Genomic DNA, 21,927 nt, shown 5'->3' with positions numbered 1-21,927 from the left:
CTCAAAAGAAGTTTGATGAGATTTTTTTTTATTGGGAAAACACATTTATTCAAACAATATTTTTGTTCTGAACCAATTGTCACTTCATATTTTTGATGGATTTAAATAAAGCCATTTAGGTGGCAGCTCCTTCCCAATAATCATATACTGCTCAGGCTGAATTTTTTCCATTGACACTAAAATTGTTGGCTGTCTGTGGAGACAAATACTGTTGTGAGGGTCAGAGGCTAAGAGAGAAATCCATATGAGCTGAATAATAAGTAATAACTTTTTTCCCTTTTCTGGGCCTGTAGTGTAGGTAAATTTCCCCACATAGTTAAGTGTAGGAAAGTATGAAGTCCAGCAAAACCAGATCCAAAATATTTAAGTTAAAGCTGCAGAGTTCCCATTTGCCTTATACACTTGATGATGGTTTACCATATTTCAAACTTAGATGTGATTAGTAAAAGCTGTAGGGGCGGGTTAGACTGCAAATAACTGGATAGAGAAAACAAACCAAGATAAGAGGAGGTAAAAATAACTCAGATGGATTCCTGTGGGTAACTTAGATTTTGGGAGGAGGGAAGTTCTGCTGATTGTACCAGAAGCAGCAGGAGTGTAAAAATGCAGATGGAGAGGGAATGACTGCTAATTTAATGTGGACTGGTTTTGCTGATACCAGACAACAGACTGTGACTCAGTTTGTTGTTGGAGGTTTCATTAGATGACTCTAAAATTTAGGAGCAGTCACTCCTACAGGCCATTGCATCCCATCTGTGCCTGAAGTGCTTCATATGTTTTAGTGTTCAGCTTCCTTCCCTAGAATGTGATATGGTTTGGAGATGTTGGATGGCTTCTCCATCACAGAGGGTGATGGAGTTTCCTTTTGTGCTGTCAGTCAAAGCTGAAATTCAGTTTGCAGTGACAAGGAGCAGGGTCCTGCTGAGCTCCTCTCAAGAGTTTGACCATGGGGGCAAATGGGCTAATTAACAGTTCAGTGTCAGATTTTAATATGTAATAAGGAAGGAATGAAATTATTTTTTTCTTTTCCAAGCAGTAAACTCTGATTGCAAACATCTGTCTGATGTTTGGGGGGTTCGTTTTACTGACTGCTCCATGTGATGTTCCCAGAGTTAATGGGTGAATCAGTCAGCAGTTGAGAGAACTATTTCCATTTTATCTAGACACTTTCTTTTAGCTGTGAGGCTCCATTTCCAGAAGCACAGTGGTTATGGCACTTGCTTTATTGTACTTGTACTCAGTGCCTCAAAATGGAACTTGCATGTTCAGGGCTGGATTTCAGAGTGGAAACCATAAGCTTCTTGCTTGTATAACCACATTCCAAGGTTAGTCTGAATAGCTGAGATAATGAATTTGGTCTTTGTGCATTCTTAAATAGATAGATAGTTTTTCACATATGTGACTTTTCTTTTTTTTTTTTGCTACAATTGGACGCTTTCCTTGGGAGCTGCGTAATTCCAGGCTACACAGTTTCTGCTTTGTTCCCTGCTCCTATGTCTTTGACAAGAATAACTTAAACAGAGTTCAATATAGGAATTGTGGGCTGCTAAAGAACATATTGTGTTACTGCTTAATGCTGTATAAGTTGATCAGTGGGTAATATAAAGTCTATGTTCTAGCTGTTTTATGATGAAAATATTATTTCAGCAGAATATATGGTAAAGTCATTGAACAATGATCTTACTCTCAAAATGATGGCACAAGGCATTTTCCATATACCAGAAATTAGTGGAGCTGCTCATTTTGTTATTGCAGGCTTCAAAAGTAAAGCTATTTTTAACCTTTTCTAAGCCATTATGCTGTTTTTTTAACTGAAAAAACTGATATCTTATTACTCTCTTTCTGTTAGGACCAGCAGAGGTTCCCATGATGTCACCCAATGGATCCATTCCCCCTATTCATGTGCCTCCTGGTTATATCTCGCAGGTATGCTTCTTTAAGAATTAAAACTTTCATTAACAAAATAATAATAATTTTAAAATGCAAAAGCATTAGTCCACGTAGACAAGTCTATTTGGCTAAAGTTTAATTTAGAAGTTTTAATGGAAATGGTAATAGACATCTTCATGCTTCGTGCACTAGACTGATAGTCACCCACATTTGCACAAGTGACCAGGGATGTACACCTTCACACCCTGGTATTTGGAGTAGATTTGGGGTTTGGGCACCTGCAAAAGCTCTGCACACAGACTGAGCCTATAAATGCAGCTTGGATTGTTTGTGAAAGGGGGAGAAGTCCTTGTGTGGAAGTCAGAAGGGGTAGGAGACCATGGAAGTGAGAGAAGAAGCTACTGTAGCTATAAAATATGCAGTTGATCCTCAGTATCTTCCCAGCAGAAATCCTGCAGCATACCAAGAACTGGGGTTTTGGTGTGTTTTCAAGAATAAATGTGATTTAACTATCTATTTATGGAAAAATGGAAAAGGTTTCGCAAAGCTGTTAGGTTTTGGAGATGGTGAGCAAAAACTACTGCTCTTCTGTGTAAATAAACCCAGATTACCAGTCTGTTCCTTCCATCTTCTGCAAAGCTTGGACTCTTTCTGAGGTAAGGAAAGAAACCCAAAAAAACAAAACAAAAGATTGATATAAGGCATAACAGCTGTGATCAATACAATAAATCAAATCATGTCACCATTTTCTTGAGACCTGGACCAAAAGCTTCCTTAAAAGTACACAAAGTATTTCAGATATCCTTGATGAATAGCATAAGAACTTTTGGTAGATAGAGTTTGGCATCTTGTTAAGCAGAAAATGGATGATGTCCTGGAGTCTCTTCCCCTCCCCAGGAAACATGTGAGCTTGTGTAATTCTGAAAAATTGTGGATGGCGTCATACTTAAATCCCACAAAATACTGCAATCACTCTGTGGTATTTTGACTTCTGAACAGAGTGAAAACATGCTTCAAGTAAGAGGGAATTTGTTAGCCTAGGAGAGATGGCAGGATGTCAGGGTGGTCCTCCTGCTCCTCAGCCCTCCCAAGGGGAGTGGTTGGAGTTTTGAGACAGCATTTGCTGCTTAATGCTCCTCATGGGCTCACCTAATTTAATAGACTGGCCCATATCATGCAGAGGTTTATCTAAAGATTTATTCTTCCTTTGAAATAACTTTTAACACCTTTTTAATATTAAAATGTTTATACCTCTCCACCTCTGTGCTGAGATAAATGGTTGGGTATAATTGGAACGCTTTCCAAACCAGAGGGGTGAAAGTCTTCCAGCTGTATCTCTGTCTGAGCCCAGTTCTTCTGTAAAGCTTTTTGTGGGGCACCATAATAATTCCACTAAAGAAGCCTTTAAGTAGTTTCTTAACCAGAAAAAAATCCAACCAAAAACCCTTTTCTGAAGTAGTTTTTCCAGGGAGCTGGAAATATGTTGTAAAGTTATAGGGGGAAACTCTGTATTCTGCACTTTTCTGCAGCGGAATGTGTGTTCTGTTCTGTGGTGAGTCTCTTGCCTTTCAGACTGCTTCATATTAAATAGGAGTTGAAAGTCTGCAGTAATGAAACTAGCTCTTTGTTGTAATAAATGTCTCTGCCTTATTTGCTCTTGCTTTTTTCTATTGCTTCAGAGTTAAACCCAGTCTTTTATGATAAACAATTAGAACACAACTTAAATTTAACACATCAAGGGAAAGGCCATAAAGCAAATTAATGCACTCTGGGATATGAATCAAAATATATTTGATTTTTTGGTTTGATTTGTCCCCAAAGTGTACATCTAAGAGTCAGGCAGACAGCAATGCCCCTGCAGAGAAGCAACAGTGCCTATTAAAAAAAGGCATGAAATCTTATTTCCATTTTGTTATGCCAAGCCTGTGTGAGCTGTGTTAGCCCTGAATATTACATGAGTTATCGAAAGATTGCAACCCTGGATTAATGTGGTGCTTCATCATCTCTTTGGAAGAATTGACAGGAGGATGTGAGCCCTGCAAGGTCAGCCCCACTGGAAGCAGCACAAACACAGACTCTCTTTCTAGACTTCAAGGACCACGTTAATAATTGTGACTAGAAGCTGGGTCTGTTGATGTTAAGGAGATGTTCCCAATGATGAGGCTTAGCCAGGGCAGGAAATGATCCAGGAAAATAATAGAAAACAAATACACACCACCAGTTCAAATCTTTGCTATGGTTTTGCTCTCAAAAGACCAGCTCTTGAAGGAGCCAGTATTTTGCATTATCTTTACTGCAGACAAACCCCTGTGCACCTCTGGCTATGAGCTATCAGATCAGGGTTCATGTCCCTGCAATTCTTTGTGGGCTAAGGGTTAGTTAAATATAGACCAGAGGAGAAGTTCCTTCCTGTGCTCCTGGTGGGCAATATCTCTGCTGTAAAAGTTGGTTCTGGAGGGTGACATGGCAGAGAAATCTGCATTAAATGTGTGTGATGTCAACTTTTTTGGCTTCAAATTTAAATGAGATTAAGGATTTGGAGGCTAAGGTGTTAAATCTGGGGACATCCTCATGGGTTGTTGTTCCTGCTTTTCAGTATGTATCTGGGAGACCAGGAGGAAGATTTGAAGTGCTCTAATCAGGAGAACCAGAAAAATGAAAACATCAAAAAGCAGGATCATTAATGTGTTTGTTTAGTGCTACTGGCTGAGGACTGCTCTCTCTGAAATAAATCTGGAGCAATTCTTCTTGAATTTGAGAAGTTACTTGTCTGTAGTTGGACAAAAAATTTGGCATGAAACTCCACTTTTGAGTTTATTTACAGGTTTGTTAATATGAGCTCTCTGCCACAGATATTTTAAGACTAAAGGACAAATTTACTGGTTGGACCATGAGGTGCACATTGTTGAAGAGCCTCCTTTGGCCATGGGGTTTCTATGGTCTGAAGTTTTCCATTTGAGCCGTGGTCCTGCAGTTCACTATTCCTGCATCAAGCACATGGCATTTGACAGAACTAAAGCATAACTTCTGGAAAGAGGAATGTCTTTAAATGACATTTAAAATGGTAAAAAAGTTATCCCATCCTTGAAAATCAGAATTTTGGTCCTGGGTAGATCCTGTCCCCTAGGAGAGGTGTTCTTCTCCAAAATCATGTTTGGCTAGCATCAGGTTTTAGTGACAATCTCCTTGTTTTTGTGTGGGTTACTGTTCACAGAGCTGCTCTGGGTGTTCTGTAGACTGCAGCCAATCCTTTAACAGGGTGATCCTCATTAAAGCTTTGAACAGAAGGAAGGTTGTGCAGATCTCATGTGGAGCAAGCCATGAAGTGATGATCCTTTTGAGTTCATGGGCTCTGGTCCTGAAGAACTGTATCATTCTAGATTTGAATTACCCCAACATGCTTGCCAGCATTCTAGATGTTTATCTGTCTATTTTCCACGTTGAAGGTATAGATTTAATTTGGTGTTTGATTTAATACTGATGGATTCTAAAGATAGTGATGCAAACTTGCCACGACTGGCGTGAACTCGGATTGGCATCTTTAAGAAATTAAATGAATAAATAAAATGTTGACATCCAAGTGCCTCGTGGATGAGCTCATTCTGTACTGGTTTTGGGTACAGATTGATTTATGAATGAAGTTTCAAATTAGTTTATGAAATTTCTGAAGTATTGGTTGTGGTCCACCCAGTGGCCATGCTCCAGATGTCTTTGCTGAATCTAACATATTAAATTTAAGTTGAAATAAGGGCTGTTTGGAGGTTTTTTTGAAAGTGGAAATTACTTGCATATTACCATATAAACTCATAAAGGTGTGTTACAGAATGAGGGTGGTTGTTTCTTTAACTGGATCTCACAAAATACAGATACAATTTACTTGTGCACAATTAACATGCCCTTTTCCTTAGAGTGTAATATTAAATTTCAGTGGAGAAAAATGAGACAACATGGAGCGGTGTGATGTACTTTGAATACATGAATTATCTCTAGTTACTACAGTGATACCTGCACTGGAAAACAAGTAATATTTAAAATGGCATTCCCCAAATGTGGCAACCAATGGGGGAGGCAGTTTTATTGTGTATGAGTAATGTTAACCCAGACTGCCCTGAAAGATCATCACCTACCTCATGTAGCAATTAAGCTCCCTAAAATATGGGAAAAAACCCACACAGAACTATGCTATAATAGTATTGTTATTGAGGCATGCCACTTACACCAGCAAGCACAAAAAATACCAGCAAAAAACAATTTACCTACTAACTGCCTGAAAAAAAACCCACAAAATAATGGAAGTTTATCTCTAGGTGCAAAATGACCAGAGATATTTGTTTTCTCTAAATATAAAGTGCTAAGATTAGTAATAGCAATTATTTTTAATATTCCCATTGCATCTAGAGACTTCAACAGGGATTAGGATTTTGTTGATTCTTGGCACTAAAATAGAGACAGTTTAGCAGTTTCCAGATGAATTTATGATCTTTGTGACAAATGGTTTTAAGCAGATACAAAGAATTGCAGATTTCTTCTTAAAATAGCAAAGCTGAACCTCTCTGCTAAGTTATGTTTTTTTCATTAATGGATCAAAACTGATTTTATCTGTCTTTGATGAACTGAATGTTGTCTCCCAGAATGGCACTACTACAATCTACTCACTGCAGGTTTTACAGGTATCTCCAGTCTTTATAGCTACCTAATGCATATAAAACATAAATCAGATTACCAACTTTGATTTGTTAAGGACAGAATAGTGTATTTACAGATTGTGTGTGCAGCTTCAGAAATGTACATGTATATCAATAATTCCTAGTTTAGAGAGAAAATGCCCTGTAGGATTGGGAAATAAAGTGGGTTTTGCAAGGTCCCATGTGTTTTTGTGTTCATTTGTAATGTATGCACGTGGAATAACAAGAATGCTGTCAGCGTTCATGGCCTGGGAGGAAACAAATAAAAGATATTAGTGTTTTGGCTTTTCAACTGAAGTAATTTGGAAGGCTGGCTGATCCTTTGAGTTGGAATAGTTGGTGGTTGTAGGTTCCTCCCAGCTGAAATTTTCCATTCTATCCCCTCATCTCTGGCTTCTCTCAGTCCTGTTGATATTTTATAGCTTCATCTAGCAAGGTAATTTCATCAAAAAGGTCTTTGACAGGACTCTGAGCTTTCCTCCCTGCTTTATAGATGATAGTTCAGGAAGCTGAATCCTAATAATTTAAAATATGGTTTACATTATGTGCTGCTCAGTGTACAAGCTTTCTGTCTAAATCTGTTCCTTAATATATTCATCTTTCACCACAGCACAAAAGGCACATGTAGCTGGTCTAGATGCTGAGATAAGAGCTTGGAGTTGGCTTTGAGGCTTGGACTAGTTAAAGCCATGATGAAAACCTCTCACATCAGATGTAGGAACTTGCTCTCTCAATTAAGTTACAGCATAATCTGAGTCTGGAGTTAAATCCAGCATTTCTGTGCACAGTCCTTGATCAGTAGTTCTGTTTTTCAAATATGTGCTAAACGGGAAAGGATTTCTCTCTTTTTCAGGTTTCTGAGTGCAGGTTGGAGACCTGGCAGCAGGATAAGAGTTGCTGTGGAGCAGAACCAGTAGCAGAGATAGAAAGCCTGAAAATGGAGCAGTTGAAAGGATGTGATAGTCTAAATCTCTGAGATTCAGCTGTCTTCTGAGGACTCTGTAAAGTCTTTGAAATTTAAAGCTGGCAGCTGACAAATTGCTTGTGGAAGTCGTAAATTCTGAGGGTAGAATCAAGTATGTTAAGCCAAACAATTACTATTTTGGTTACTCAGCAAGCAACGCATTTTTACTGTGAAATGTTACAAGTGACTGAATTAACTTTCTATAGAAAACTGTCTTGTGTAGAGGCCAGCCAAGCCACAGAAATTGTGTGTGCATGGTCACATCCCATAGCTAACAGGCATGAATGCCCAGAACCTGAGGGCACACATGGCCTGGGGCAGGAATTGGGTCAGCCACTCCTGGGTGGATTTTCCCCTGTGATTCCTTGCTCAGCTGGTGCCTGAGGCAGGAGCTGCTGTTTGCTGGAGCAGTTTTTCTGCTCAGGGCTGTGCTCATTGCCCCAGGGCAGGGCTGGTGCTGTGTGGCACAAACAGCAACCTGCCTGTGCCATTCCTCTGCTCCAGGGCACAGATTTGTCTTTGTGGCTTAGAGTAAAGACACTGGGATGTGATGGGAGCCTCTGGAGTGTGGGCAATCCACAGCAGAGTCTCTTCTGCTGGTGCTGTACAAATATGGGAATCAGCTGAGAGTGGCAGCATCCTGCAGCAGGTGCCTCTGGTGCACGTTCATGTACCTCATACACCATATTCATCACAGGTACTGCTCCATCTGTGTGCCAGCAGTCAGTTTGGAGAAAATCAGGTCCTCAACAACCTGTTTGTTGTATGAAATTAAATGATGCTTCCTTCATGCTTTTCCACCTCGTGCATGCCAGCATCCACAGTCAAATGGTTCTTACGTGGTTGTATTTTTTAATTTAAGAAATGGCAGAAGTTTTTTGGATGAGCTTCAAGAAAAGCTTGGTTCCTAAGTCTGGATTGAAATTTGGCTGGTTGACTGTTCTCCAGAAATACAACTCTGGAAAAATTATAACCTGAAAAACATTTTTCAGCCTAAGCACATTTCCACCTTCCTACATCTGTTTTTACATGCTTTGCCTGTGGTGGCCAAGTTATGCATATCCCAGAGCTGATTTGTGTGGATGTATAGACCAGCTCTGTAACAGAAACAAACCCCCTGCCCTGTGATTTGTCCTGAGCAGCTACCTGTTATGAACAGAGCAGCTCCTTTGCAAATGTAGGCCAGCACAGCAGGTTCCTGCAGAGTACATGTCTCTGTGCACACACACAGCCTCTCCATGGCAGCAGTGCCAGCTGCTTTCCAAAGTGTTACTAACTCCATTCTCAGGGCGCTGTCAAAATCCGTGGAAGAAATGTTATGGGCAGAATGTAAGGTCAGTCCCAAAGAGAATGCTTATTTTGGTGCTTTGTGTTCCTTTTTCAATTGTTTTCCTCCCTAAATGCAGGTTATTTATTCTGTCCCTTAACCCACATAGTTATCAGTAGCAGCAGTTCAGCTCCCAGTGATTAGTGTGGATATCTGAGTCTCCAGGAAAAGCCACATCACCGCCGCGGTTATTTCTGCCGATATTAATTTTAGAATTGTGTTTATTGGTGAAGCTAAACCCCATGCCCAACTGTTTTGCAGTGGGAGGACAAGCTGTAAACAGTGCTGTTTGAGAGGTGTGCCTGGTTCACATGCTGCCTAACGTGCTCCTTTCTCTGCAGGTGATAGAAGACAGCACGGGTGTCCGCAGGGTGGTGGTGACGCCGCAGTCCCCGGAGTGTTTCCCTCCCAGCTACCCCTCGGCCATCTCGCCAACCCATCACCTGCCCCCCTACCTGGCACACCATCCCCACTTCATCCACAACTCCCACACAGCCTTCTACCCTCCTGTCACTGGACCTGGGGACATGCCACCGCAGTTTTTCCCGCAGCATCATCTTCCCCCAACAATATATGGAGAGCAAGGTGAGCTGGGAGGAAGGCACTGGGAATGGCCTTTCACACCTGTGTTCAGCAAAGTGTAAGGACTGGGGGAACCAAGAGTAGGAATGAGGTGGAGAACTTAGAGAGTGGCTTTGTTACATGGATGGAGCCTCCTTTAATATCCTGAGTGAGGGGCTTTAGCTCTGAGTATCTGTTTTTAAAGACAAAACTGTTTTGGGCATGATATTTTCAAGGTTCGCACTCAAAGTGAAGCACAAAAAGGAGGATTGAATTGTAGAAAAAATCAGGAAATACTGTGATCCCTGCAAGCTGACCTGCCTTAGGTTAAGAAAGAGTCATCCATGGAGGGGGAAGTGAAGTGGGGATTGTATTTAACGAAGTGTATCCAAAGAATGTACATGATATTTATGGTAATTCTCAAACTTTTTTTGAGATAGTTTTAATTCCCAAAGCTTCTGCTTCATGTTGCACTTCTCTCCTTAGGCAGCACAACTGACATGATTGTTAAGTCTATTTATACTGGGAAGTTAAATTGCATGTAATCCAGGGTTGGCAGCTTGGAACCAGCACATCTCAGCTCGTTCTGTCCAGTCAGGCCCTGAGGAAGAAAATGCTAAATTGCTCTAAGCTTATGAAGACTTTTTCCAAAAGATCAGTCCTGTCTAGATTTTTGCTTGTAATCTGTCCCTGAAACACAAAAACTGAAAAGGAAGGGAAAAACATCACCCTAGTAGCGGTATTTTGGAAACTCATCCAGAGTAAAATTCTGTCATCAAAGGAGCACAGTTAATACAAAACCATTGCAAAAAAGGGTTTTCTTTTAAAAACCTCCAGGAACATCTGGAGTAATTTCATTTGGAGATAACCAGAAATTTGGTTTTCTGGGGGAAAAAAAACCCTCAGTTGTTTTGTTGTTCTGAGTTAACGTGGGTGAACTGTCCCATTTCAGAAATCATACCACTATATGGGATGTCCAGTTACATCACCAGGGAAGACCAGTACAGCAAACCACAGCACAAAAAACTCAAAGACAGGCAGATTGACCGCCAGAACCGCCTGAACAGCCCTCCCTCCTCCATCTACAAGAGCCATATAGGCAGCTGCACCACGGTGTACAATGGCTATGCCAAGAGCCACAACGGGGCCAGCAGCGGCGGCGGGGGAGCCCCGGCCCTGAAGAAACCGGAGCGCAGAGCAAGGAGCAGCCCAAAGTCAAATGAGCAAGACCCACATGGTAAAAAAGAGAGCTTTATTTATTTATTTTTAACTCCTTTTTTATTGCACCTTTCCGGCTTGTGACCTCCTCTGTGTGGATCCAGTGGCCGTGCCAAGAAACACTCCCACCCACGCGTTAATACGGTGTGAACCTAAATCCCAGCGCTGGGCTTGCTGGGCTGTGTTTGTTTTGTAAGGTGAGCCCAGTGCCTCCCCATATTTTGTGACTGCTCCCTTGGTAGATGCAGCATCGTTCTCTTTTTATCTGCTGGAACCAGAAATGGGTTTTAAGGGTGAGGTCTCGGTTAAATTTTGCTTTTCGGAGAGGCATCTTGGCACTTCACAAAAATCTTCATGGACAATTAAGCTATAACCAAAATCTGACTACTAGGAACCACTCTTTTGCATATCCTTGGTTAACCTAGTAAAGTTATTGGAAAAGGTTTTTTTTAATGTGAAAATTCAGTGAAAGTAAGATTAGTTGAAAACAGAACTGAGAAGAAATTTCTTAATGTTAGCCATTGTAAATAGTGGTCAAATAAATCTGGCTACTTTTGAAATAATTTTCTTCAGCATTTTCAGAGACTTGCCATTCAAAAATTTAAAACTTTAGATGAACAACTCAGTGCTCTAGTGTAATCAAATCTCATTTATCACAAGCCATTCTGCACACAGTTCTACCTAAATTTATTTTGGTAACTTGTTATAATCTCTTATACCTACCTGCCTTTCTCCTCTCTGCTTGTCTCTTTGCTGACTGCTGCAGCAGCTGCCTGAACAAACTTTGATGTAGTAACCAAAGCAGCATGTCCAGGATATTCATAATGTAGCACACTGTGAAATATCTTGAGTTAATTTATGCATAAAACACAGGTTTTCCATTATCTATCTCTAGTGTATATTTATATGCCTCTTATTTTACATGTGAGACATAACTGAAAGAAATAGTTATGAAAATTAACTGCATCAATAGCCAAAGAGGGGGAAAAATGCTGCTGGCATGGTAAGGAATGAGGATTTGCAAATGTGCTTCAGAATTAGCAAGGAGCTGTATTTGGGAATGCTGTAATCCAAGAAAATGAATCACTGCATTAGACTTTCTAGTTATTTCTTGCCAATCAGCTTATGCAAACTTTAGTATTTTTATTTATGTTTAGGTGTTTATTTGAGGTGGAATACATGAGGTGTTTGAAGCTTGGATGTAAAAGACCTGGAAAAAAGTATAGTCTTACAGTATTGGTTCAGTGGGTACTGAGTCAGCCTGGCTGATCACTTCTGAAATAATCTAGAAATCATTTAAAAGCATCTTATCTAAGGGTTTCCTGCAACCCTTGTGTTTGTCTAATTCGTTGCTTTGGACTGGTCTGCTGTGCTGCAGCTGAAGAGCACGAGGCCTTTAAAATGCCAAGAAAATCAGTGGAGTCAAGGCTACAGCACATCCAGTCCTGTCAGCCAGAGAGTGCCTTCAGACTGGGGACAGCAAGGGATGGAGTGCTTCCCCAGCTCTGGAAAAGCCCCTAACAGCAGGCTGGGCACATAAGCATCCCTTGTCCCACCCTCCTGCCCTTTAAAATTAGGTTCTGCATCTGCACCCAGAAGTGGCAGCCCTGCAGTTGCATCAGCTGCTCTGCAGCAAGTCCATGGCCAGAGCAGGAATGGGAGAATTGTTTTCATATTAAAAGGAAAAAAAAAAAAGATACACTGGGCTCAAATGTGAGGTTTTTGACATCAGTGTATTATTATGGTCATACATGTAAACTTACATTCAGATTTCTGCAGAAAGGTCAGAGAGGTTTCTTAAAGGCTCTCATGAAGCAGCTCCCTAAAATAAGATAAGTTCCCACTTGGTATTTACAAGGTTCTAATAATATCTGTTGCTTTATATTTTCCTTCTCTGTTTCTTCTTTAATTATTTGGGGATTTATTGATGAATACCTGACTAACCTGGCCACACAGGTAATTAGGGTGAGAGTTAACAGCAGTCTGGGCACAGTTGCTAATTGAATAGCCAGAAAAAATGAATGTGTCAGAAGCAACAAGTAGCAAAGGGGTTTAAACTTGCAGGTTTTGTGGATGTGTATCTGTTCAGCCTGCTAATAGTTAAAAACTTGATGGTGCTGTGTGGCTGCTTCCAACATTGCAGAATAGCCTGGAAAACCTATTTTTAGATACATAAATATATAAAAATGTGTATATATATGTATAAAACTTGTGGATAAATCTTTATTTAGAAAACCACTTAACCAAAAAACTCCATAGGAGGGGAGTAGAAATGTATGAATTTTCAGTAAAACTTGGAATAAGGTGAAGGAGAGCTGGAGCTCAGGGCTTTGTTTGCGTGGATTTTTGGGTCGGGATTGTGATGTGCTTGATGGCCTGTCATTTCCTATCTGGCTGTGGGGTGTGTGTGCTCCTGCAGTGGAGCTGGCTTCTTTGGGGTGTTTGGATGATGGAGCAGTGCTGGGATCCAGCTGCTGGCAAGGGAGGGGGCTTTAGGAGCCCCAGACACAGCTGGAGCAGGCGCTTGCACAGGCTCAGCTCTGGTTGCTGCAGAGAACAGCCTGTGTCAGTACACAGTGCTACAGCCTGACAATGATTGCTGTCCTTAGGGATTGGGCTGCCTAAAACAAAATTTAGGAGCTGCCTGAGTGCTGGAAGTGTGGGTGGGAGCTCGCCACCTCTCCCTGCAGTCCCAGCTGCTCCTGGGCTGATGCTCAGAGAGGCAATTGGAGTGTCTGCTTTAATCAGCAGGGAGAGATGGTGCCCACAGGGGATTTGTGACAGGGAAATGGGAGTTTCTGTTCTTGGATCTGCTGCCCCTGTGCTGAAGGTGATGCTTGTCCTGCTCCTTGCTTTTGGTAGTGATTTCTCTGAGGGGTGTGTTCCTCCTTCCTTAGCACACCCACTCTGCTGGGGCAGGAGCAATAAAGGGGATGGAACACTTTCCTTATCAACACAGAATGAGAGCGTTGAGCCTGGGGAAGGGGGAGACCTTAGACCCCCTAAAGAGGTTACAAGAGAGCTGGAGAGGGGCTTTTGACAAAGGAATGGAGTGACAAGACACGGCAAATGGCTTTAAACTGAAAGAGGGAAGGGTTAGATGGGATTTTGGGAAGGAATTCTTCCCTGTGAAGGTGGGGAGGTACTGGCACAGGTTGCCCAGAGAAGCTGTGGCTGCCCCATCCCTGGGAGTGTCCAAAGCCAGGTTGGATGGGGCTGGGAGCAGCCTGGGATGGTGGAAGGTGACCCTGTCCATGGCAGGGGGTGGAACAAGAGCATCTTTAAGGTCCATCCCAAACCACTGGGATCATGTCAATTGTATTGAAGAAAATGTCCAGCATACAATGCAAGGGCATCTCAACCCTTTTCCCTGAAAAATCACAGTATGTGTCGTATTTAATTTAAAAATTTTAAAAAACCTTTTTTCCATCCAAATTTATTCTCCCATGGAAAATTCTGCCATATATCAATAACTTCCAGCTTCCTTTCAATATTAAAAGAAGGAAGGGTTCCCCAAAAATCTGCTTCACCACTGGTTGAAGAAATGGGGTTATAGATCATCAATTCTGAATGCAATCAGTACTGAAATTAAGTGAATTACTCTGGATTATTGTTAAATTACTGTTCAGTCACCTCTCCAGTTGTGGATCCAGCCTATGCACCTCAGTACTCTGTACAAGATGATGGTACATTAAAAATAAGTTTTTGTTTCTATAATGCACCCTTATCCCAGGCTGGTTCTATAAGAGCAGCATTCTCTTTTTACTAGGAAATGTATGGTTTCAGATTGGGGATATAAGTGCAATTCTGACCTTTTCCATTGACTGCATCATGCTGTGTTGGGTGGTACACTTGTAAATAAAGATTTCTAGTTATGTTGGAAATAGGCTGTTTTAAGGCAAAAAAGAAAGGAAACTGATTGCTTATAATTGACTGAAAATTAAGCAATTCTTCTGTTTCTTGTAGGATGATGGATGGTATTTTGTACAGGTAGAGGGCTTGGAGATATGATACTGGGATTCTGATTTAAAATCCATATTGGAGCTTTTCCACAGAGCCGTTTAAAAACTGAATGGGACAGGAGGGAGCAGGGTTGGGTTTTTTGTGGTTTTTTGGTTTTTTTTTTTTTAGTAAAGGAGCCTTGCCATGTAAAAAGAGCTGTAAGCGGAAATCCTGTCCCATTCATGCTGTCCTTTATGAATTTCAGTCTGAGTCACTTCCTTCTCGTGCACTCAGTGGCTCCCTTCTTGGCCATGCAGTGATCTGGTAGTTCAAGAAGTTCTGTGTGTGGCTGCAAGTACTGTGGGAACATAAGCAGTTTTGAGCATTCTGACAATGCTTTTGCCTATTTCCTTATAAAGCATCTTTTTTTTTTTTTCCTCTGTTCAAATGAGATAAAATCTTTTTTTTTTTTTTTAAATCCTTTTTGAAGTTTGAAGAGCTTGAGACAGCTGAAAGTAAACCACTTGAAGTGGGTAAAAGTGGGAAGTGGGCAATGGATTGTTGTGTGCATCCTGTGCAGGAGCTGGGTGCCAGGACAAACTGACCAGCCTGGGCAGGGAGCTGCCTCCAGGCTGCTGTGTGCCACTGTGGAAGTGTTCCTAAGCAAGGTTTTGTCCCCATTTGAGAAGATCTGGCTTCAGATCAGCCCTTCTAGCCCAGGAGCGTGATGAAGATGATGCTGAGGAAGGAGCCTGCAAGTTTGAACAGTCCCACATGCTGCTCCTGGCCCCTCCAGCAGCACCCAGACCTGGCAGGCACCAGGGAGGGTCAAGTCCTGCCCAGTCCTTTGGTGCCCTCTCTCTGCCCTGTTGTCTGTGAACTCATCTCACTCAGTTTTGAAAAGTACATTTGCTTTCCCAGTGGGGAACACTGAGTTTGGTGTGCACTTCACTGCTCTGTGGCATTGATGTGCTTTACATGTGGAGAAGGGAGGAAAAAGCATGAGAATCAATTGATAGTTCAAAGAGCTGCTGCAGACTATTGACAGATCATAAACTTCCACTGTGTACAAGCCTCAGAGGTGTTGCTTTCCTCTTGTGGAAAGAGGAAAGCAACACCTTTCCTCCTGATTTTGTGCACTGAAGCAGTCTCCAGCTACTCTGAAAGGTGAAAACCACGGCTTCAAATTCCTGCTGCTCCAAGTTTCTCAGGAGATGTGGGTGGGTAGCTCTGTGTGCTCATTTCTTTGAGGGCAATGCGTTGGGAATACACAGAAAATGGGCTTGGCAAGAGCACTTCCTGACAATGGTGGTTTTAATTTGAAAACATTTTGAAGTAAGTACTTAAGTTGGCAAAGCAGGTGTTGTGAGGTGAAGAAGTACCCTCAGGTATCCCTGAATGTGGAGGGATGTGCTCTGCAAGAGTGGGTGAGGGATGAAAAGCCAGAGCTGAGGCGTTCTTGGTACAGCCCCATCCTGTTGTCTCTCAATCTCCCATGTAACATTTAAGTATACTTAGGAAAAAGTGTGGTTTTTTCCTATTTTTTTAACTGTATCAAGTTGTTGTTTTAATCCAGAGCCTGTGAATTAAAGGTAAATTGTAGGAGCTGTGATTCAGTGCAGACAGGAACAAGGCGAAGTTCCTCTTCTTACTCATTCTAGATCCTGTCAATTCTTTTCTATTTTGGTCCTGAATCCATTTTGCTTATTGAGTCATACATTTATCTGTGCTTGTATATCCTCTAGATTTAAAAGCTTAGAAGAGTAGTTTGATCACTTTTGGTCCATGTAAGCAAAAAGGCTGAGAAACCCTGGCATTACATGTAAATTTTATTTTCTTTTAGCTGGGAACTGATGATTTGGTACATGCTAATAGCCATTTGTTATACCAGTATAGAAATATTCTGCAGACAAAATTTATGATAAATGTTTTTTCTGCTGCTACACAAAACATCCCTATGTTAAATGCAGCTTCTCTGGTGTCCCTAAATGTACCTGCTTCTATAAAATAAGGAGTTTCAATAAGATTGTCTCCTGAAAACAATCTGTCAAAACTGACACCGTGATTTTATTAATAGCACTGAAAAAAAACACACAGAAGAGTAAAATACATCTGTCAGGTTGAGTGAATTTTAGTATTATACCAAATAATGCAACATGAAACATAATATTTAGTAGAACCAGAGACGTGTGGAATCTTGAGAGGATAGATCAGCATCAAACATGAACTCTAAATGGTGTTACTGTTCCTACTGCATTTTTTTTAAGTTTTAGCCATTAATACTACTTGTCTGAATTCTTCAGACTTATATCTCATTAGAAATAGATTTTGTGTGCTGTTTTCCTGTAAGTTTTAATGCATGAGAGGAAATAGGATGCATTAATTAGGGCACAGTCTGAACTTGAGAAACCAGTGTTCATTTGTGACACCCAGAATTTCCAATGTGATATTCTCGTGCCTTGACCTTATCTCCCACATCATGGCTGAGCTTGTGCTTTTGTTTGTTTCTATTTGGAAATATGCCTGCTTCTTCAACAGTCTTTATCTTTGGTATTTTCTCTAAAATAATGGGCTGTGAAGTGCTTGTTCAGGCAGTAAACAAAGTGATTATGAGTGTCAGATACACCATGGTGTACCAGCTTGAGCTCCATTAGCTGGGCCACACAGATTCTCACCAAATAATATTTTTGCCTAATAGTCACATGAAGTAACCACTTAAGTGAGCTTTATATAGACTGATGGCTGTATTAGAAACATATTGCAGGGTTCAGGTAGAGTACATTCCCAAGTTCTCTGTGCCTGCAAGAATTTATCCAGATCAGGCTTAATTTGTGACTTTTCTTCAGCAGAAAGAATGGCTGAAATGTTTATCCAGCATCACTGAAATACACTCTGTTGAGGGAGAGAAACAAATCTGTTTCCTCTGCTGTCTTGAAGCTTAACTTAAATCATGGGGGCTTTGATGGAGAAGGGTAAAAGCTAAATATCACAGATGGTGCTGGAAAGCAAGTCCATGCCCAGTGCCCTCCCTGCCTCTGCCATAGCTTTGCCCAGTTCCAAACCCAGCAGGGTTCTGCTTTGAGCTGCCTGGGGGTTCTTCCTTCTCAGGCATTCTTGACCAACTCTTTCCCAGAAGTTGCCTGTGTGCAGATAATTTCCAGGAATTTGCCAGCCTGTGAAATCTTGCCTGCATTTGACCTGTCACAAACAGGGAGGTATTCTCCTGCTGTATCCATCCTGCAGGAACAAACCTAAAGTTTATGGGAAGCCTGAATGCCATGGCAGTCCTCCCTTCTTTCACAGCACAGAGCTCTGCAAGCTGGGAAGGGCTGACACAGGGTGGGAGGAGATACACTCTATTTTTATGCACTTATCTTGAAAGACTAAAGAACCAGCTTCATAACTTTGGCACCAGAAGTTGTAGATAAGGGATTCTCTTTATCAGCTAAATGGGAGCATCTCCTAATTTAATTGCACAATATTCTCCCATCTTCAGTGTCAGCTGTTTTTAAAGGCGAATGGAAATGCCTCAAACTTGGTTTTGTTCAAACTTTTTGCACCTGAAAATGCAAAAGAACACCAGGGCAGTATGGATACAAATGATCCAGCATGGTTATGAGGTGCTCTGAGAACTGGTGGTCTGGGCATCCATGGCTCTGAGCCATCCATGGGGCAGAATGGGTCACCACAGTTCTGGTTACACTTTTCAGTCTCATCACAGCAGCTTTGACAAAATAAATCTCATTAGGAGCTCCCTAATCTTCCTAAGTGTGCCAGCTACAGGAAACACAGCTCAAAGTCCACTGAGGAACATGTAGGGCATATCTAGTAAAGAGTGAGGGAATCTGGCTCCAGGGCTCGTGTTTGACCTTATTAGGGCTCATAAACCCTTTTGGCAGTGGCTGGTGTTTTACCTCAAAGCTGTTTTTCCCAATCCTGATCAGTTTCTGTAGGCTCTCATATTTTTATTCCCATCTGCTTTATCCCTCCCTTGCCTCGTTTTGCCAGCAGGATCTCCTTGGCAGGGCGAGCTGGCTAAACTGTCTGCTCCATCATTTATCAGGAAGTCAGTGCTGAATGATGTAAGGCACAACCTCTTCCCCCAGAGGATCTTCATATTATCTCAGGAATTTGCAGCTTCTGCTGCAACTGACAGTCAAATACAGAAGACTGTAATCTGAACCTTTTTCCTAGGAGTTTACATAATTTATGGATACCCACCCAACAGAAAAAAAAAAATTGTACAAAGTACATTTTCATCCTGCTTAAATGTTCACTGATTAAATGCCTGTGATGGGGAGAAGAGTTACACCAAGATCTGAGAGCTTGGGAGCAAGATAAGCAGTGTATCCTCACCAGTTAGGAGGAGATAACATGGACCACCGACAAAGGAAGGGAACTGTGTTTCCCTTATTTGGCAATATCTGGGACATGGAGCCAAAAGGGAGAGGGTATTTATAGGGAAGAGGTAGAACATTTCCTCCCTCCAGACTATAAAAAACAAAACGTGTTTAAGTCTAATGATTTAATGAACAACACTTATTTGTATAGCCAGATGTTCTGAACAATGTCCGTCTGTGTTTCCAGCTGGATTTGCAAAGGTGGTGAAATGAAATTTCATGTCCCCCTGAAGTTAATGGGATTTGTTTACTGAACTCTCTTAGGCTGTGCTTCAAACCCCATTGGTTCCTCCTCCTTTTCTGAGGAAGGGTGGAATTTGATTTCTGAAGTTTTTGTGACCTTCAGTATATTTGCTTTTAAGGGGAGGAGGAATCTTAGTGCAGGGTGATGCTTTGAGTGTTGCAGTTAACAGAAAGATTAAACTGTTCTAAAATGTTCTAAAATGAAGCAGCCATTTCAGTTTTCTCCAAGGTTTATTATAAAAGATGTTGTCCTGAACCTTGAGTTTGGTTTTTGTGTTGTTTTTTTTTTCTTGTTTTTCGTTTCCCCTCTAAGGAGCTGTGCTTAGAAGCAGCTGCTTTGATTTACTGCGATTCATGTGACTTGTCCCTGAATTTAATCTCAGCAATGAAATCCAGAATGAGCTGAAATTCCTGTAGCTTTGTTGAATCCTCCCCAGCAAGCAGTAATCAGGTGGATATTTCTGTGAAATATTTTAAATATTTGGAAGGCTTCTTAGTGGTGCAACTGGTTGTGCCAATATCCAAGATCACATTTTGGCCTTGTCCCACATAGGACTGCTAATTGCCCATGCACTTCTTTCAGCTCACTAGTTGGAAGTTGGTACAGACATTATAGATCAGGTTTTTTAAACATTCTTGAACTCATTCTTCCCATCTCAGGCATGAGAGGGCACAGATAAGATTACATCAGCCTTTTTGACTTCTGCATTTTATAAATTTAGCCCCCGGTCTTTATTAAACGTTCTGTTTAATATCCTTCTAGCTCATATAGTCATAGTTCATCCTTCAGACATGACTGCAAAACAATTTAGGCTGGGATTGCTTGAGTCAGTTGATTGTCATCTGTCATGAGGAAGATAATTTATTTCTGTTCTGCTGTCAATCTGGAGGTGTTTGGGTTGATTTAAAGAAGGGAGGGGAAGCTCTTTGCCTTCCCCCATCTCTGAGCTGTGGTGCCTGGGCTGAGTGGAAAGAGAGAGATGTTATTTGGTTTCTGGGATTACTGTGAGCTCTTCCACCACTCATTGCAATTTCATTGTACCATACTTTTCACCTGGAAAAAAAGGTCAGTAATTTACATTGGTGACAGAAGAGCTTAGATTGGGGTTCATTTAAAGAACGTTCCAACTGCAGCACCTCAGTAGGTTGCCACTGAAAAATCCCAGTGCAGATTTCATGAAAAATCTTTGCCTTTCTAGCACCATGATTTGGAATGGTTCTATTTAAAAAAAAAAAAAAAGGCCAAACTTTTTCTTTTTTTCCTGTGGAATCTAACATCTTTTAAAGATGTGCAAGTAGTGCATAGAAATAAAATTTCTGTTTTAATATAAATGCTTAGACAAAAATCAAGAACAGTAAAAGATTACACACTTTCTACTTTTATCCAGTTTTAGGGCAAATTTTCCCTGCTTACTTTCTCAGAGGATGAATAACTTGCTTTGCTCTGACTCTGTTCCTGAGACTGAAATAGTGGCTATTGCTCAAACCCAGCATCCCAAAGCACTTTGGGATCCCAAAGCCCAGCATCCCAAAGACCACATGAAATCTAAAGAAGGCATTTCTTCTTTGATTCAAGCAAGGTTGAGGAGTTGTGACTGAGGGCAAAATTTGGCCTGCAGTTATTTTCTTAAATTTTTTTTAGTTCATGATGGGTTCTGCTGTGCCTCTGCACAGTGCTCTGCTGCCTTCCTATTGTTGTAGCAAACTCAGTGGCTTTATGAGGTTCACTGCCAAGGAAGTTGTTAATTTTGGCTGAGGAGCTCTGTTTAATCCCCAGCAAGTTTGGAACTCCTATGGAGTCTGTTTTGGCTGTGCTGTGTGATTGTTTTTCTGTGCAAATATGCAGTTCTGCAGGTTATTTTGCTAGTTTTGTGTTTGATCAGGAAAATGCTCTTATTGTGTAATAGGCAGATTAGCAAAGGGTTTTATGGCCAGAATTGCCTATGGTCATATTTTTGAACATCAAGAAGAAGTAGGTTTTGTTTTGTGTTCAATACTGGTGCCATTGTCCCCCTAGACTGGGGATGGTATTTCAGAGAAAAAAATGCTCCACTGGCATGGAGCAGCAGACGCAGGATTTTAAAAGGCACTTTCAAATGGCTCACTGGAGACTTGTCACTCTGTGTTCATTAGGGACTGTGCTCTCCATCTCAGTTCTTGGAGGGTGCAGGGCTCAGCTCTGCCCCAGCAGGGACACTCAGCAGTGACAAAGCCACACCTGTGGTGGGATGCAGAGGAGCTCTCAGTGCCCCAGCTGGGAAGAGGAGACCAGTCCTTGGTGCTGTCAGACTCGTGCTTTATGTCAGTGCAAGGAGGAGTTGTGAGCCTCCTCTACTGTGTGTTCATGATGCTCAGGCTCCTGCTTTGCCTGGCTGTGACAGGTGCCAGGACTGAAGGGAACCTTTTGGAGGGGAAATCTCTCTGTAAATGCCAGGTGCTGTAATTTCATGGCTGGTGTCAGACATCCTTTTGAGCCAGTTTCACATTTTAAGAAGCATGGGAATCTCAGCCATGCTGCTGACCATCCCCTGCTCCTGTTTGAACTGAGGAAGCCTGTGGAGTTTTTCTGGCCTTGTCACCTGGGGCAGCCTGGGGTGCTGCTGGCAGCAAGGTGCAGCTCTGCAGAAGTTACAGCCCTTCCTGAGTGACCACTGGGTTTCTCAGCCTGGAGAACAACCCTTTAGTGTGGCAAAGGCT

The 21,927-nt window shown here is 41.6% G+C and overlaps 1 protein-coding gene across 1 annotated transcript in view; it reads left to right on the top strand.

Annotated features, from left to right (window-relative positions):
• FNDC3B (fibronectin type III domain containing 3B) overlaps positions 1 to 21,927 on the top strand; it is a 186,403-nt gene that overhangs the window by 89,599 nt on the left and 74,877 nt on the right. Inside the window, exons 4-6 of the mRNA XM_054639573.2 lie at positions 1,850 to 1,926; positions 9,208 to 9,451; positions 10,380 to 10,664. Of these exons, the coding sequence (XP_054495548.2) occupies positions 1,850 to 1,926; positions 9,208 to 9,451; positions 10,380 to 10,664 (606 nt within the window). The remainder of the gene's footprint in view (positions 1 to 1,849; positions 1,927 to 9,207; positions 9,452 to 10,379; positions 10,665 to 21,927) is intronic.

This window comes from Agelaius phoeniceus, chromosome 10 (genome assembly GCF_051311805.1).
Source record: "Agelaius phoeniceus isolate bAgePho1 chromosome 10, bAgePho1.hap1, whole genome shotgun sequence".
NCBI classification, from domain to species: Eukaryota; Metazoa; Chordata; class Aves; order Passeriformes; family Icteridae; genus Agelaius; species Agelaius phoeniceus.
The sequence above is the reverse complement of the archived record's forward strand: the minus strand, read 5'-3'. Positions and strand labels throughout refer to the sequence as shown.